Genomic DNA, 16576 nt, shown 5'->3' on the forward strand with positions numbered 1-16576 from the left:
AAGAGAGGGATATATTTTATCTACCATCAGTGACATTTTGGATAAAATACAGACACAGAATGCAGAGTTAGAGCCAATTTAAACACTGCAAGAGGATTGCTGCACGTGAAGAATTATGGTCCTTCATAAGACTTGCAAAATATTTATGATGATTTTTGTTTAACTCAGATGCAGAATTGCGAGAAGCGTGCAACCATAACAATCTTACCTCGAGAATTATTTTCAGGCCTGGAGGATTGCGCCAAAAAAAACTTAATTAAAAAAACATTTTGCTTTGATCAAGCAAAATAAATAACAGTTTTGTTCATTTGGTGCAATGAAGACTTAAGACAAGTTGACCAAAACACTGACGCAAACCCATGAAGTGGTATGACCACTAAGCTACATTTAGGGTTCTTCAACAACTCTGGGCTCCAGCCAGATTTGGGATGTTTCATCTATGTTTTGAATGGTTTCGTCTCGACTGGACCAGCATCAAATATTCTTATTTCTTCCACATCTGTGCTTCTGATTAACTCCGGAGCTGTGAAGGCAAATCTCATTTGTACATTGCATGGATTAAAAACAGCAGCATATTAAGTCAGCATCAGGCGTTCATGCAAGATTGTCAAAGTGGGCTCTGTTCGACACGATGCACGACAAAATTAAGCTTACTATTCATTTTAGGGCTTGCCTTACTCTTACAAGCCTACAAGCTGCCACGCAACATTTCACACATCGGTTAAAGCATATTAGGCAGCAGTGACCCAGTGACAAATGGCTCAATATCACAGTGGATCTCAGGGTAACATAATGGAACATCAGTAGCCAGCGAAACAATGCAACTTCAAATGTCTGCAAACGACATGAGAGAAACAAAAAAATATTCTAACCTAAAAGATGTGGGAGTACCAAAACAGGCAAACTTTGTGGCCGTGCATGATACAGATGTGAACAGAGCTGGAGAAAGTAAAGCTGGAATTATATGCCTGTATGCAAAAGTGTTACAGTACTATAAACTCTGTCAAATCTTCTGTCAATCCCCTTCAGCAGTTTGAGCTCTTTTTTATGATTTGTTAAAGACAGAAAGTGCAAGAATCTCTCAGACTCATTTTTTTTGGAACAGCGCTGCACAGATGGTCAGACACTCATCTTGACTTTCAAATGAATGGAGGTTAATGGTGTTATTTCTCGCAGGTTCTTGTTAGTTCGGTGGCCTGCCAAGCTTGTACTCCTGTCAGGGAAACACTGCGCGTTACCATTATGACTAATGTGAGTGACACTGTGCTACAAACACAAAATACATAGATCAACCCTGAGGTGGACATATACTTCCCAAAAATTCTTATCATTGGGGCAGGATAATACTCATTTCCAACTCAATCTGTCCAGCTCAACATCTGCACTTGGACGTCTGAAATTTTGTTGGCAGAAAATCCAAAAATCGTATGGATTGTGGACAATAAAAACTAAAAAGCCTATTATTGTCAAGTTCAAAGCAAAGGGGTTCTATTTCCAGTTACCATAAATTCTATCACTACTTTGCCTAATGAAGGCAGTTTCAGAGAGAGGAAGTGATGAGGGATTGTCCTTTTTCTGGAGCATGCACCTCACCGTCCTCCTCAGACGAATGTCGAGGGAAATTGCTCAGTCTGGCTTCTTTTGCGCAGGCCAGTCATCAAGACAGACAGCTGCTGTTGGAGCTGGTGCTTAATATGTACTGCTTTACATAGCTGATGTTATGCACAATGGATGTTTGAATATGTTCCCCAAACAGGTCAAATACGCTTTATATTTTTTGCTCACATTCAGAAAAAGCTAAAGGTGCTGCACCATCTCGGGAAACGCATCTCACTGCTGCATTAGAATGTTAGACCCCCATTTCCTTTACAATTCAGCCGATAAAATGTTAGTTTGATGTTGCATTGAATCTTCCTCAGATAACAGCCCTGTGACTGCGCTTAGTCATTTCATCCTCCAGTATCCTTTGAGAGAACAGCACCAATCATGTCACGGCACCGACTGGACAATGTGCAGGACAAAAAAGAAGCCGGCATCAACTCATTGCGCTTGTAATCTCTCCCTTTGAGGCGCCCGCGTCTCTAATTGCCAGGACACTTGTGTCCGATGACTGCTCTCGCTCCTCAGTGAAAAGATGAGCCCTCTTACACTCCTTACAACAGGCTTAAGCTGATAAAGCCTTTCAATGCGGCCATGGGATTGGCGGCTCATACAAACAGATTGGTCCCAAAAAACTAATCAACACAGCGATTAGCCCCCAACGTGGAAGCAGAGTTAAGCCACAGCACAGACACAGCTGGGGGTTCACTCTCCAAACCATTAAAAGCATCGGATGATTTGTGTGAGACTTTTCTAACAAACGCATGTCGGAGTGCAACATCACTTGGAATGTGTGTGGAATGCATGTGGCGGAGTTCTTACTGAACAAAGACATAGCACGGTGGATTTCAAAACACGATGTGACGGCTGAATGGACAAGCACGCCACTCTCAGACTCTCCAGTCTCACTGCTACCAGGAATCCAAGGTGTTTCAATGAGAATTCCTTCCATTTAGATAATAAACACATCCCATGACACATTTGCTCCATGTCACAGTTAAATTCTTCCAAGTCTTCCTTCTCATTTTTTGCCCCGTGACACCCAGCAGCACTGCCAGAGTCTCCATCTCAACAGCCATTAGAGCATCATCAGGCCAGCTGCTGTTGTATATTATGCAAAGTCCATGGATTTTCTAAGCACCAGGGTCAAGTTCTGTGTTTTATTTGCAGCTGGAGTGAATAAACAAGGCGGAACAAAATTCTAAATCCGTCTCCAGGGCTACCATAAAAACGCAGGTTGTCCATGACACACTCTGCAGTGCAACCCGGCCTCAAAGATTTAAATGAAGGAACGTGCACATTTGTTACTCAACAGTTGCTGATTAACACCAGCAGAAACAGCAATTCTTCTGAAATACTCAGTCTTCTTTCCAAACTCCCCTGTGTTCACCAGTTAGCCACTAATTAAATAAAGGTCACATACGGTTGAGTATTTTAAATGTGCTTGCATTTCTACTATAAATTCAATTTAAAAGAAAGTTAAGAGAATGTTATAGGTCTAATTCTGAGACACTCGGATAAATGAGCTGAAGGCAACAGAAATACTTTTTTTGGTGACAAATCTTCATTTGTTAGCTATATAATTCTCATATGCTCCGATTTCATTAAACATGCACCACATACTGGCTTTTAAATCATCCATCGAAAAATATAAGCTGCAATTGGCATATTCGGGTAAGATGATGTGCACCTTAGCGTTGCCCTAGCGCCAGGTTTTAAGAAGTAGGAAATGTGGAGTCAGCGAGTTTAGACATGTCCATCTTTACTATAATGAAACCGATAATGAAGCAGCATGAATCAATTTATGGGTACTACTGCAGCAGCATTATATTTTGCTTTCCACATTAGCTTGCCCACTAGAGACCCTGGGTAATAGCTTACAAATATATTCCAAAGAATCCCGTGGCTTTATGGACGCACACACAAATCAAGACAGTCACCAAGTGGGAATATCAACATATCCATTTGTCCGAGTAGATGTAATGTGCAATTATGTAGGAGCGTGCTGTTGCAGTGGTGTCAAATAACACCAGCAGTGTAAACTCAATGGCCCTGGCTGCAGATAATTCTGGATATTCAAAATAATAATTGAACCAGAAACAAATTAAATGATGAAAATTCAAGCATGCTTGTTTGTGTGCAGACTCCTGGAGGAGCAGGAGCTGCTCGCTCCTGCAGTAATTCAGAGTGACTTTTTGATTATTAGAAAAATAATGAGCCAACTACAGGCCATGAGATCTGCTTCAGCAGGACTCCCCTCAATTTGTCTCCACTTTCTCTTCATACAACATTCCAACTTAGCCGTACAATCCTCGAGTGTGTAAATCCTGCAAAGAGTGCATTTGAAGATACTTATCATTCTTTACTCTATGGCTGTTAAAACTCTAAACTTGCTACCAAACTACATTATGAAACCCAACTAAAAAAGCTGATTCAATATTATGGAAAAGATTCCATAATGGGAAGCTGAGTGCTGCGGCATCTGACCTAATTAGATATACGATACATCATCTGCTTCATTATCCTGCAGGAGATTAACAGCTAGCTGTGAATGTGGCATCTGTCTAACACCAAAACAAAACAAAAAACACAGCTGCCCATCAATTAGAGAGGGCTAATCCAAATTTTTGGACATCAACGGGGTCAAAACACAACAGGACCATAAGCTCCTCAAAACACAATGAAAAAAAGTCTTATGTGAACCAGCCACTAGGAATTAAAAAGAAGACTGGTTATGGGGTCTGATCACCCAGTGGAAACAGAGTAAGCTTCTTTAAAGTGTGACTTGTGGTCAGACTGTGACCAAACTATTTCTGGACTTCAATACCGCTCAGTTTCATGAGTGATGGGGTCTGACAGATGCCTGAGTGCAGGCACATGCTGACAAGGTGTCATAAGATGTCACTGTGGAGATGTGGCATAACGACACTGCTGTCCATTTACGCTGTCAGTCAGTACAGTTACACGGACAGCTGAGTCGAGCAACAGTTACAGCTCGACTTGGCCATTTAATTGAACCACTGTCCTCGTTCCAGTGTACATCCACAGGGGAGATTGAGATATTGACCCAAGTGCATCCAACGCCACAACTCTGTGGACTGTTTGAGAAAGGCGTCAAGACATTCTGCGGCTTCTAATCTTCTCTGTTGGAGAAAATCGTGCATGTCAATACAGCTGAATCCACTGTAGGTTGTCTTTAAGTTACAGGAGTGGTGATTTCTTTCAGACGATTTCAGCTGCAGTTAAAAACAGGATTTTATTCCAGCTGGGCAGTCTGGAAATGCACAAGTGAACACACGTTGCCTTTGAATCTTAATTTCTGGCACGTTTAGCCGTCTGACAAAAGAAACATAGAAAAATATGTGAATGAGAGCAGCTTTATTGCAAATTCAGCTGTATATACATGTAAACTTAACATTTTTGATCAAAAGTTATTTCAATCTAATTTATTCTGAACCTATAGGGGACCACATCTTTTATTTAATTTTTCACTACATTCATTAATACCACATGCTGTTTCTAAACCCTGCAGCAAACAGCAGTCAGTGTTTGTGAATCATGTTCTATGAAGCATAGAGCTGTGCAAATGGACAGCATTTCCAACTGCCTTTATAAATGTGAGCAGAGATAATATAAAACAACAAATATGGAGAAAATACAAAAGTATGACCCGACAGGTTTTACACTGTTACTTTGATGCCCCTCCTAGTTTGTCACCCTTTTATCATTAGCTTATTTTTTTCTTTAAAGATGGTCTCGAAAGTTTTAGTTGGTCTTGTTGGCCCAATAATGACGTAAATCTACCACATGTCCATGATACAAGTGGTTCCTAGAGAGACCAGTACAGAATTAGTGCCCCTTTGAAAAGCTATCAAACTGCCCGATTAAAAAAAGCTAAATTACCACAGGTAACTCCATCAAGTCTGCACTTCTACTTGTTTGGATAAGGGAAAATATATATATATATATAAAATAATAAAATTAATATACATTATGGTAAATGTCCACAGGTAATCAAAAGTGTAGTTCCACAACAACCAGACTGAAAAGCAGATGTGGCTGCCATAATTCTTCATTCACCAGCTTGAAATAACCGGCTAATATCAGTTATCTTAAAGTGGGATTTATTTAACCCAAATAGTCGCTGGAGTGCTCGGCTGTTCTGTGATGAGCCCATCTGTGCCATTTAAAAACTTCCTTTTTCAATCTTAAGCTTAAAAAAAAAACAAAATTATGGGAAAGAGTATCATTACTGATTTTTATCTGAGGAAAATTACACGCACCCAGCTGGCACACAAACCAGGCTGTGTTATTAAAACCGCACACTATAATTAGAATGACAGGCAATAAAATAAGATCCACTGCACTGGCTCTGTGTGCAACAGGATTTTTTTTTATCTAAATTCTTACAAGATCTGGTTCTTACAAGGGCTGGTTGGTCCTCTGATTTGGAGAAATGAAAAACCAAACTGCAAAGGTGGTCTGTAAGTATTTGGGCATTTCCATCAACGCAGTTCATGTCCATCAGTGCAAAAGTGGAACATGTCACGATATAATTAATTATCATTTCAACAGTCTTTCACTCAGATGGAGAAGCTGTCTTTTTCCTTGTAAGCCTAGATGCTTTCCAGCTGCTTGATAAAAACGCCCTCTGCCACATGCAACAGCTAAACTAGTCAAGATAGCAGGGCTGGTGCCAGTGTGCCATGCTGCTTGCTGAGACACTGGGTCTCTTTGTAAAGAAGGACTCTTTTCAGAGAGAGCAGGAGCTGCAGGAGCACTTACACTCAGATGAATACACCACATAGAGAGAAGGGTTTACAGCTTGCCCCCAACCACTGAGCAGGGCGGTGGTCACATAGAGGGGAGAGGGTTGGCGTCAGAGAGGAAACTTGTCACGGCAGAAAATTTCAAACTATGAATAAATTTACATCAAATCAATAGTGTCACTCCCTGATGGGGCAGACATCCCACAACAGACAGATTTCATTGTGTGTTGGTGACAAAAATGAAAATTTGCAGTAAGTGCCGTAAGTGAACAACTCCTATCCATCACAGTGTTGTTTTGCTTTTACCTTAAGAAATACGATCAGTGGTGATGATGAGGGGGAAACTGAGAAATCACAAAGAGCCAACATTCAATCTGGGGGAGATAACAAAAGGCAAAGGAGAGACAGCTCTGAATGGCAGGATGCCCCTGGGATGGCAATGCTGTTATCGTGTTGGAAGGGGCTGCTGAGCTGTGGTGTGGTGTGGGGCAATTACGGACCAAAAGATGGACTGGGGGAGGGTCCAGGCACAACAGCCCATGAAGGCTTCTCAGCTCAGAGAAAAAGGAAGAAGAAATACAGCAGCATTAAGAAAAAAAAAACCATAAAGCCACATCAGATGAAGCAACAACCATATGCTTGTACTAAAGGAAAGAAGCTCGACCCAAGCTACTTTCCTGTCATCACTAGAATCCGATATGAATGTCAAATGATTTCATTCTGAACTTTATGGGGACTGGTTTGAATGATTTCACTGGTAAGTATGTAACAATTGGGCTGGTTTGGCATAATGTGTGCAAGTGAATGAACCATCTGTTGTTCTCATTCAGACCTACTGCAGACACCGTGGTTAAAACACATTAGCCACATTTATTATGTTTAACGTCTCTCCGCTTTGGAAAGTCCTGCCTGAAAAAAAAAAAAACAAAAAAAAACACACGGCGTCCAGCAAGAGAACAAACGACAGGGTGGAAAAGTCAGTCTCAGGGTATCGTTTCATTGGTCCACAGACCACAGACAGAGGTTGCAGCCTTACAGCTTTTGTGTGCCGTCTTTTGACGAGTAGACAACGGAAGTGAAAACAGATTGAGTTGCAAGAGGGAAAGGATTTTACAAGACACGCATTACGACTGTTCCCTAAACTCTCACTTGAGTAACTTAAGCCTCTGAGATTCACCTCCAATGAAATCCCCCATGTCGCCTCTCATAATATTACAGATCTCGCTGTAAAGTGACCACAGTGGGTTGTGAAAGGAGACAGTAACACAAGCTTGGTGGTGTGAGATGTAACAGTTGGCACTGCCAAGTATCCTGAGTCTTCACACACACACACACACACAGACACACACACTTTCCATGCCCTCTGGTCTTGGGCGGCTTCAGTGCAGCAGGTGTCTGCGTGCATTCTTTACATAAGCTCTTGTCAAACATGGCGCTCAGCAACAAGGCCTCACAGCTGCACAACAATAGAGTCAAACTTCAGCTCTGCAGACAGACATGCACAGTTACTGCCAGAGTCAAGGTAACAATTTCTGCAAGGTCAGTTTACAGTGAGAGGCAACATAAAACCAGATGGTGCGGCCTGGAATGTCTAAATATTAGTGATCACAAGAGCTACAGTGCATTTACAGGATCATTTGAATATTATTATGTTCAGTCTTTATGAGGTCACCAGCTGCAAAGAATTTTTTTTACAGAAACTGCTGAAGTGATCCACATTAACCAGTTTAAGGTTGCTGACCTGATAGAAAAACTTAAAATCAGTAACGGAAGCAGAGGGTCTAACTGCGGCTGCAAAAAACCCCAAAACCACTGACCAGTGACTGAGGTGTCCCAGTGTATTGGTACTTACATTAAATTTCAATAACATGTGACCATAAAGATGATGATGATTTTGTCTCAGCAGAAACTGTACGGATGGCAGATGTAAGGCCTCATCATCAGCTCATGAGATTTTCTTTCTACATTCATGAAGTGTACTTTTGCACAGTGACCGCCTTTCACGGGACATTAGCATATGTAATACTCACTAAACAAAGTTAAACACGGGACAGACTGATAGCATCATTATTCTTTCCAATTATCTATTGGTAATTGAATAATAGCGTTATCAGAAACAATATTATTCCTGCAGTCAATACCTTAGTTGTCTATACCTTTAGCTGTGTGAAACTTGAAAAGAGAGAAGAATCAACAATCTGTGTTTTGATGTAATATAATCTCTAAAATACAGGGTAGATGACAAGCTTCTGCCGGTTTAATCCCCCACCCTGACTTTGTAATCCTAAAATTTCTCAAATTCCCATCTCTTTGAAAGCATTTCAGCCAAAAAAAGAATATATATACACACACACACACATATATATATATAGATAGATATATTTAGATGTCATTTTAGGGTTTCACTGGACATTAAATCTGCCAGGGTCAAATGCCTTGAAGTAAGGATCAGCCTATTTTCTGTTCAGTCCCCTCAGTCTGCTTCATATTAGGCTACATACTAAACCCTGTAACAAAAGAATTGAAGAAGTAAGGATTAGAAACCTAGAAAAGAGGTTCACAGCTTTAGCTTGTACCATGAGTATGATGGCCACTCTTACCATTAAGCTTCTTGTATTTCTTCCATTGGTGTTGGAAAACCTTTTCTAGTTTTAGTTTTCTTCTGAGTCAGTCTTTGGGTTTCACACGCACTGCACGGTTTTATCTTTATCTATCGATTTCATAATCAGCAAAACTGCTTTTGAATTAAAATGATTTAGGAGCAGCTTTATCTTTTCTAGCAACTGATCATTAACCAAGTTGGATACTAAACAAAGCCGAGAACACACTGGCTGAGCACAAATGAATTACAATTAGGTTTAAAGCTTTTAGTGGGACACTTTCTACATCAGAGAAGTTTGTCACGAGAAGAGAAATGTCACGTCCCGTTGACTTTATTAGTGCAGTTGAGTGAACACAACAAAAGGAGAAAGCATCTGACAATAAAGGCTCACAAACCCAAATGTAACACAGATAGATCAAGGGCAGAGGATTACCACCTGCAGATAAAACAGCTCGGGCTCTTTTCAAGCCACTTCTTCAGTCACAGGGCAAGGAGGGCTGCGACAAATGATGGGCAGAGTGCAATGCAGTTTTCAGCAGATCAGTGACATACTGATGAAAAGCGTTCTTAGCCCCACTCTGAAGCCCCCTCTGCACCCTCCGTCCCTGGCAAGGAGCCAACTGAGCAGGCGTCCTGCCTCTGGGGCTGATTGCTGAGCAGAAGACGTCCATCAGGAGGACTCAAACCAGAGGCCTTACTCCGCCTCCCTGTCCTCATTCCTGCTGGAACAAATCAGCGTTTTCTCCCCTTTCGGTCCAGTTTGGTTTCAGTGTCACCTGATCCGAGTTTTGCAATCCATCTACCCGTGAAACTTTTTCTCCTGCTGCACAAGTCCACATAAGGCAGTTTCAGCATATCACAGCAGCCAGATACAGAGACAGAGACATCAACTCACTCAGAACATGCTGCGAGAGGCACAAGAGGAGCGCTGGTAGTGGGCTGTTCAGAAACAATGTTTGCCTGCCTGTCTTTAAAACGAACAACATCTTAAAAACTGATAACATTTTCCACTCATCAAACAAGGCAGAAAACGGTTTCTAAAAATCAGACATGCACATGAGCAAAGAGCTAAATGAAAACTGGCACCATGGAAGGAAAGCCAATTAAGATTTCTCACTATATTGTTGTTGGTTACAGACCAAAGAGTTTCACCTATTTTTCCAGCTACAGTTTAAATAAAGGTTGGCTTCAGTTTTAAGTTCACAACATCAGACTTTCTTTACTATCAGTATCTAATCGAGAACAGTATGCTTTCTCGATTTAATAACAAACATTTCCTGCAATCGGTAGGCCATGAGGGGAAAAAAAAGAAGAAAAAAGAAAAAAAAAAGGACAGCCTGCAGTAGGAGACAGTCGGTGCAGACTATAGGAGGGGCAACGGGGGAGGAGGAGGAAGAAGAGGGAGGAGGTACAGTCAGGAGAATCTGATGTGGGAGGTGAAGCTCTGAAAGATACAACTAAAGAAAAATTGTACCCCTCACTGGGAGATGAGCTCAGCCTGCATTGCAAGAAAAAAAAAGAAAAAAAAAAAGAAAAAAAAAAGCAAGAACCTGAGAGGTGGGTTGAAGGGGCCGCTTAGTCCATAGACTCACAGCGTCAATAGAGTCCTCTACCGGGTCAACACCTCTCCCTCATCAGGTCTGCCTGTGCTTCTCTACTGCAAATAGATTTTCACTTCAAGTGCTGAAATGTTCACTTTCAGATCATCAAAAGCAGCTTCTGCTGCTCAGACCCAAATCAAAGCCTTTACACTCTCCCCTTTTACTGCCTGCTAATTCCAAAATGTCTATCCAGCAATTGTGATTACTGCACGTGAGTTCGACATGCCCAGTTATAATTAAAAGGAGAAACTTGGTGTAATTTTGCCCCAAGTTGTCCACCTTCTGTTTCATTAGGACACATAAATCCCCACACAATAGGCAGCTAATTATGGCTGCAACTAACAATTATGTTCATTATCATTGAGTCTGCTAAGTATTTGCTGTTTATTTTTCAATTAGTCCATTTGCCATTTTGTAAAAAAAAAAAAAAAAGGGTAGAAAAATGATTAACAAAATCTATTATAAATTCTTAGAGCCTGAGACGACGTGCTCAGACAATTCATTATACCCAACCAGTAGTCCAAAAGAGTATATGATCACATAGGACGAGGAGAACTATCAAATCTTAATGTGTGCGAAGCTGGATCAAGCAAATATCTGGCGCTCTTGATTGAAAAAAAGCTGATCTGCAACAATATTCAGTAGAGAAGGGAATCAGCTATCTAAAATGTGAGTCAAACTACATGTCAGCATCTCTAAAGATAAACATAAACTGACTAGAGAGGAAGAAAACTGAAGTGCAAGTAAATGCACAGATACCAGCATACATAAACTAACATGTGGATTACAAGAATTACCCAGCTCCACGGGCGACTAAAGATGTCACATCCATGACGACACTGTTACCGCAGTGATGTAGGAGTTTTCTCTGCTGTGTTTGAATAAGAAAACACTGTCGAAGCCCAAACTGAACCAAAGCTGCAGGCCTCTGCAAAAGAGAGATAAACAGCTGCATCACAATACTCCCAAAAGGCCCAGACAGCAAGCAGACCACCAGCAAGAGCAGGAACAATGCTCGTGTTGATGCCACAGATATTTTCCACATGGAGTTAAAGCACAATAACACTACGCTACAATAAGACGACCCCCACCTCTCCAGCATCACCGCTGAGCCTCATTCATGCCTGGTCCTCATTATGAGGAGTAACAGCAATCATCATTGGCCATCAGAAAGAATTTACAAGATAATGTTTCAGTCCAAGTCCTGCCTCACAGACACAAAGAACAGTTAAGGTTGCAATGGCTACATGAGGCCAAGCAGAAAAAGATGCATCCTTTTCCTGAACAAATACAGAGTTAAAGCTAAGAGGCAGGCTTTTAAGCGATCTAATCCAAAATAATTTCCTGTTCATCTGGTGAAATATGATTAAGTTTAAGTAGATTTCTATGAGCTGCACAGTGCTCTTTAAAAAAAAAAAAGAAAAAAGAAAGACATATAGGCAGGCCTCATCTTAAAAAGCAAGGGGTCACAATGCTCTGTGTTTGCACAGCTACAAATCTACGGAAGCAATTTACTCGGCGAGAACGTTATCAGAATTCACTGACATGCCTGACTGATGCCACGCAAATGCAGCTCGACATCATTCAGCTCTCACCTAGCTACCGAGGGAGTGGATGAGAGCTGCGGTGTAAACTGGACATTGGCGTGGCCGTCCACCCCACAACACACACACACACACACATCCTCTGTCATCTGAAAAGACTCCAATGGGTTTTTGCAGCTGTAAACATGTTAAATGTTTGAGGACATTTTTGTGTTATTGTGGTGGTTAAAGTTGAAACAAAAAGAAAGGCCCAGTGTTAATCGATCTGATTTCAGTGAGTTTTATCCAGAAACAAGCCCCGACAAATGATGCAATTTGGTCCTTAAATAACAGCATCACGTTACTAAAACTGTCCGTTTTACACTGATGGTCTGTCACAAAAGAATGAACTAACAATTTACAAAAATATAAAACCACTTAATATGACAATTCTAAGTAGTTTGCTATAAATTCTCAAAGCACTACTTTGTTGACACCTATTTAAAAAAAAGAAAAAAAAAAAGAAAAAAAAACAATAGGCAGCAGATGAGATGATGGCAAAGCAGAAGGCCTTCCCCTGGGCAGGATACACATGCAGGAACCCAGCTAATCGGACAGATGCAACATAAAGACACTGCTATGTCATTCAGCTGAAATATGATTCGTCTACAATCACTCCCCAGATAAAATCTTGAGCTAAAAAAAACAAGAGAAAATGAAATACCCTTCCCCTTCTGCTTGGAACTCGGGAATGCCCTGATGAAATTAAGGCCAAGAATAAATGGCCACTCCACTGACTGCAAATGCTATTATCAAACTATCAGGAATGTTCTGTAAATTTGACTTGATAAAATCATCTTCTGACATATTTTTCTAATGCAAGCACTGGTATATCTAACATTTCATTCTGATTTTTTTGGTGATATTGTAGAACAAATTAATTGATTGTCTCGCAGCTAGACTTTATTTAGAACACACCTCTTAATGTTAGATGTGTAGCTTATCAGAAAATAATGACAGTTACTTGATTGCTACAGACGAACAATTTGAAGTGATAGAAGCTCAATTGAATATACTCAGATATGATTGATTTTTACAGGACAAAAGTGAATTAATCAATTTCATGACCCAAACTAAAATAACTTTGCACTGAAAGTCAGTAGAATGATGATGATGTGTTTTGTCTCCTGATCCCATGGATAACAGAGGTTCTTTAAAGAGAATGACTATTTGGCTGTGCTGTTCTTCATCAATGTCCATCTTACCTTTTTGTGTCTGTCTTTGAAAGGTAACGCAGGCCATGGCATCTCCTGCAAAAAGTCTTGCCAGTGTTTTTGGTCCTGATCTGACGAGATGAAGACGATTTCCAATTTATCCTTATGCTCAGAGGTCTTTTTGAACCTGCTGTAAAACTCGCAGAGGCTGCCGTTGAACTGCTTGCACGGGGCGTTCAGGCTGCATCCGAAGAAGAGCCCGACCAGGGAAAGCTTGGCGCCCAGAGACTGAACGTCCACCTCGGCTTTCTCGCTGTTCACGAGCCGCTCCCCGAGCAGACTCACCAGAAACTCTGACATTGCAGCGCACAGTCCTCGATCACAAACCGTAACCCTCAGCCGAGGCTGCTGTACATGTAACCGCTATGTTCAGGCGACACCCAGCACTTCCTCCACCTCCAATTTGAGGTTTTAGGTGAGCTCCAAGCCCCGGCGAGGCGTTGCAGTCTGTGTGTCACCGCTGCTCGTCCTCCGGTGTGAGCGCTGTGCAGGAATGCGCTCCGCTTAAATCGCCCTGACTGCAACAGCGGTTGCGCTCTTTTTCAAGAAAGCACTCACTGTTATCCGGACGTCTGGTAATTTTATTGGTAAAATTCCATTTAATCGCCATACTTCGCTAATTTTGGAAGTATTAAGAGCCTTAAACGAGGCTAGCTTATTATAATGTTTGAGTTTATGTGTTTTGTACCCTCAAACACGCACCTATTTCATTTTTAAAAACAGCCGTATTCAATGTTGGACCGCAAAAGTCACACGATGTGTTACATAATATGAGTTTGATGACCTAATAAGTTTGGCCACACATTTATAAATTAAATTAAGCAAATTTCCATTAAGGCTGGTGTCAAACATCTTACCCCTAAGGATGTGCTGCCATCTAGTGGTCACACAAGGAAAAAATGTTAAACTACAGAAACATTGATAGCTCTACAACACTAAAATCAGAAAATAAGGTCCAATTTATGTAAACAACATGAAGAATAACTATCCTATTAAATTCTATACACATATGTGTGTACTTTGTTTTCTGTGCTAATTTTATTTTGTATCTTATATGCTTTCTGTATTTGGCTATCCCTGTACTGCTATAACAAGACAAATTTTTAAGGGACAAATAAAGTTTGTCCCATTTGTTACAATACCACCTCACTTGCAGCCCTTGTTGGGTTCATCGTTCAACACGTTACAAAGGACAGACGCGCACACACATTCAGCTACAAGTTTCATTTCATTCAAGGCCTACTTCAAAGCAACGAAAATCTCATGTAAAAAATGGCAAAGGTATAAAAACCTCAAGAGTTTTTTTAAAACAACAATTAGTGGGATAGATATCGACATCAAAGTTACAGTTCAGCATTGACTGAATGCTCAGAGATAACAGAGTGTGAAACATATCCTGCAAGATATTTCATGACAGGACTAAATGGATAGCTGTGTATTACAAAGACTGCACAGTGTTTTGTTTGTTAACTTGGACAGATGACAATTAACGATCGAGTCAAACATAGTAAATTTTGAGTTACTGTTAATCATTAAAGAAAATCTGCATTCATCAAGAGTCCTGTGAGCAGCAGAGGACCCCTCAGTCCTCAGTGAACAGCATCTTCACCAGCTCTGCTTTGAAGCACTCTTCCTCCACCAGTTTCTGAGGCTGAAACAAAAAGATTACAGATGTTTTTTAAACACTGCTCTGACTACAGCACTAATATGCAACCAAATATAAAGTCTTTAAGAATGAATGTAATCAGAAATTAGGTTTCCTCGACTAAATAAAAAAAAAAAAGAAGTTTAGAACTCATCTGTATTCTGCCTTATCAATGTGCTCTTACTGTGCCATATCGCAGCAGAGTGGGAACTCCGGTCAACTTCAGTGTCTTCTTGAAGTCATTATTTGGATCCTTCCAGCTGAAACATGAATAGGGCATGATAAGGCAGTTGCTAGTGTAACATCTTGAAAAGAAAAATCAACAAAGACCATGGGTTTTGTATTTAAAGATGAAATAGTTACATTAAATGGTAGAGAAAACACCTCAAATATACCTGATCTGGAATCACTTCAGATAAGTGACTGCTAAATGACTAGTTGTATGTAAACTTATAAATAATCGTGGCCACATACTGTAATGCATTCTTACACATTTAGAATCTAATCTTAAAGGAGTTTTCAGACAGAACTGTATTTTTCAACGGGCACTGTTCAAAAATCACTGGTCTGTCTATGCTGGTAATTATTATTTCATAAATGCATTGAACTGCTGAATAACGGGTACTTGTTATGAGTTACTGAATTTAAAGGTACTTAGTTAAGAATGACCTGATATTTGGTTTAAAAATCAAGCACAAAAACAAAGTATGTGGAGCAAAATTGTTGGTTACAGTGCTGACTGAATATTCCATCTGTGGGAGTGAAGATATTAATATTAATGTAGGCACCAGTTTGCTACAAAATGCCTGAATAAAGAGGAATTAAAAAAAAACAACTGACTAAGCTCTTTCTCCAACTTGACAGTAAATGAAGGCGGCGCCCTCAGGAAGGTGACCCATCTCTCCTCTGACAATTGGCTCAGCTGAAAACCAAAAGAGAATACAAAAGGATGAATAAAAAATTAAATCGAAATAGTTTTTTTTTTTAACAGACGGCAAAATAACACCCACACTGTCTTCAAGAACAGTTGAAAAATGCTATAAAAAGGCCGTATGTTCAAACAAATCTTTGCAAAAGCAGGGCAAGAATATTGCCTTCTATATTACAAAACAAGGTAGAAAATATGCAAAATCACCTTTCACACAATCTGGACACCAACTCTTTCCCTGAGCGTCTTTATCACCTGAAAAGTAAGCAAATATATCCTTTCCTTTTCTTTCGGAAACAGCTTGACAGAACTCATCGTAACCGCGTACTTTAACTTCTTCGTAACGGGCCATCGTTGTGACTGGGATCAATTGAAAAACCGCAAAATAATAACCGCAACTAATCTGAGATTCTACAATACGTGTGATATGAAGTACTGCTTTACTGCACCCTGCACCTGATTGATATACTAAAAAGTTAACGGGATTACTTCCGGGCTGTGCAAAGGTTCTTAAAGTGACCGCGTACATGAATTGGATAATCATAGTATTTTATATTCCTCTTGTGCATTGTCTATCGTATTCACATCAATTTCACATTTCAACAGTCACTAACTAAAATGTTATTTTGTTTCAA

At 40.4% G+C, this 16576-nt stretch overlaps 2 protein-coding genes across 2 annotated transcripts in view; both read right to left on the minus strand.

Moving 5' to 3' along the window:
- nxn (nucleoredoxin) overlaps positions 1–13844 on the minus strand; it is a 57615-nt gene extending 43771 nt beyond the window's left edge. Inside the window, exon 1 of the mRNA XM_072392222.1 lies at positions 13360–13844. Coding sequence (XP_072248323.1) covers positions 13360–13668 — 309 coding nt within the window. The 5' untranslated portion in view covers positions 13669–13844. The remainder of the gene's footprint in view (positions 1–13359) is intronic.
- A 729-nt stretch (positions 13845–14573) lies between these two features.
- On the minus strand, positions 14574–16422 carry txndc17 (thioredoxin domain containing 17). Its single transcript, XM_072391694.1, has 4 exons — positions 16149–16422; positions 15854–15935; positions 15198–15273; positions 14574–15019 (listed from the first exon to the last, which is right to left on the minus strand). The coding sequence occupies exons 1-4, from the start codon at positions 16291–16293 to the stop codon at positions 14951–14953; spliced, it is 372 nt and encodes a 123-aa protein (XP_072247795.1). The 5' UTR covers positions 16294–16422; the 3' UTR covers positions 14574–14950.
- Positions 16423–16576: the final 154 nt, after the last annotated feature.

This window comes from Leuresthes tenuis, unplaced genomic scaffold, assembly GCF_036924035.1.
Source record: "Leuresthes tenuis unplaced genomic scaffold, fLeuTen1.0.hap1 SCAF_9, whole genome shotgun sequence".
NCBI lineage: Eukaryota > Metazoa > Chordata > Actinopteri > Atheriniformes > Atherinopsidae > Leuresthes > Leuresthes tenuis.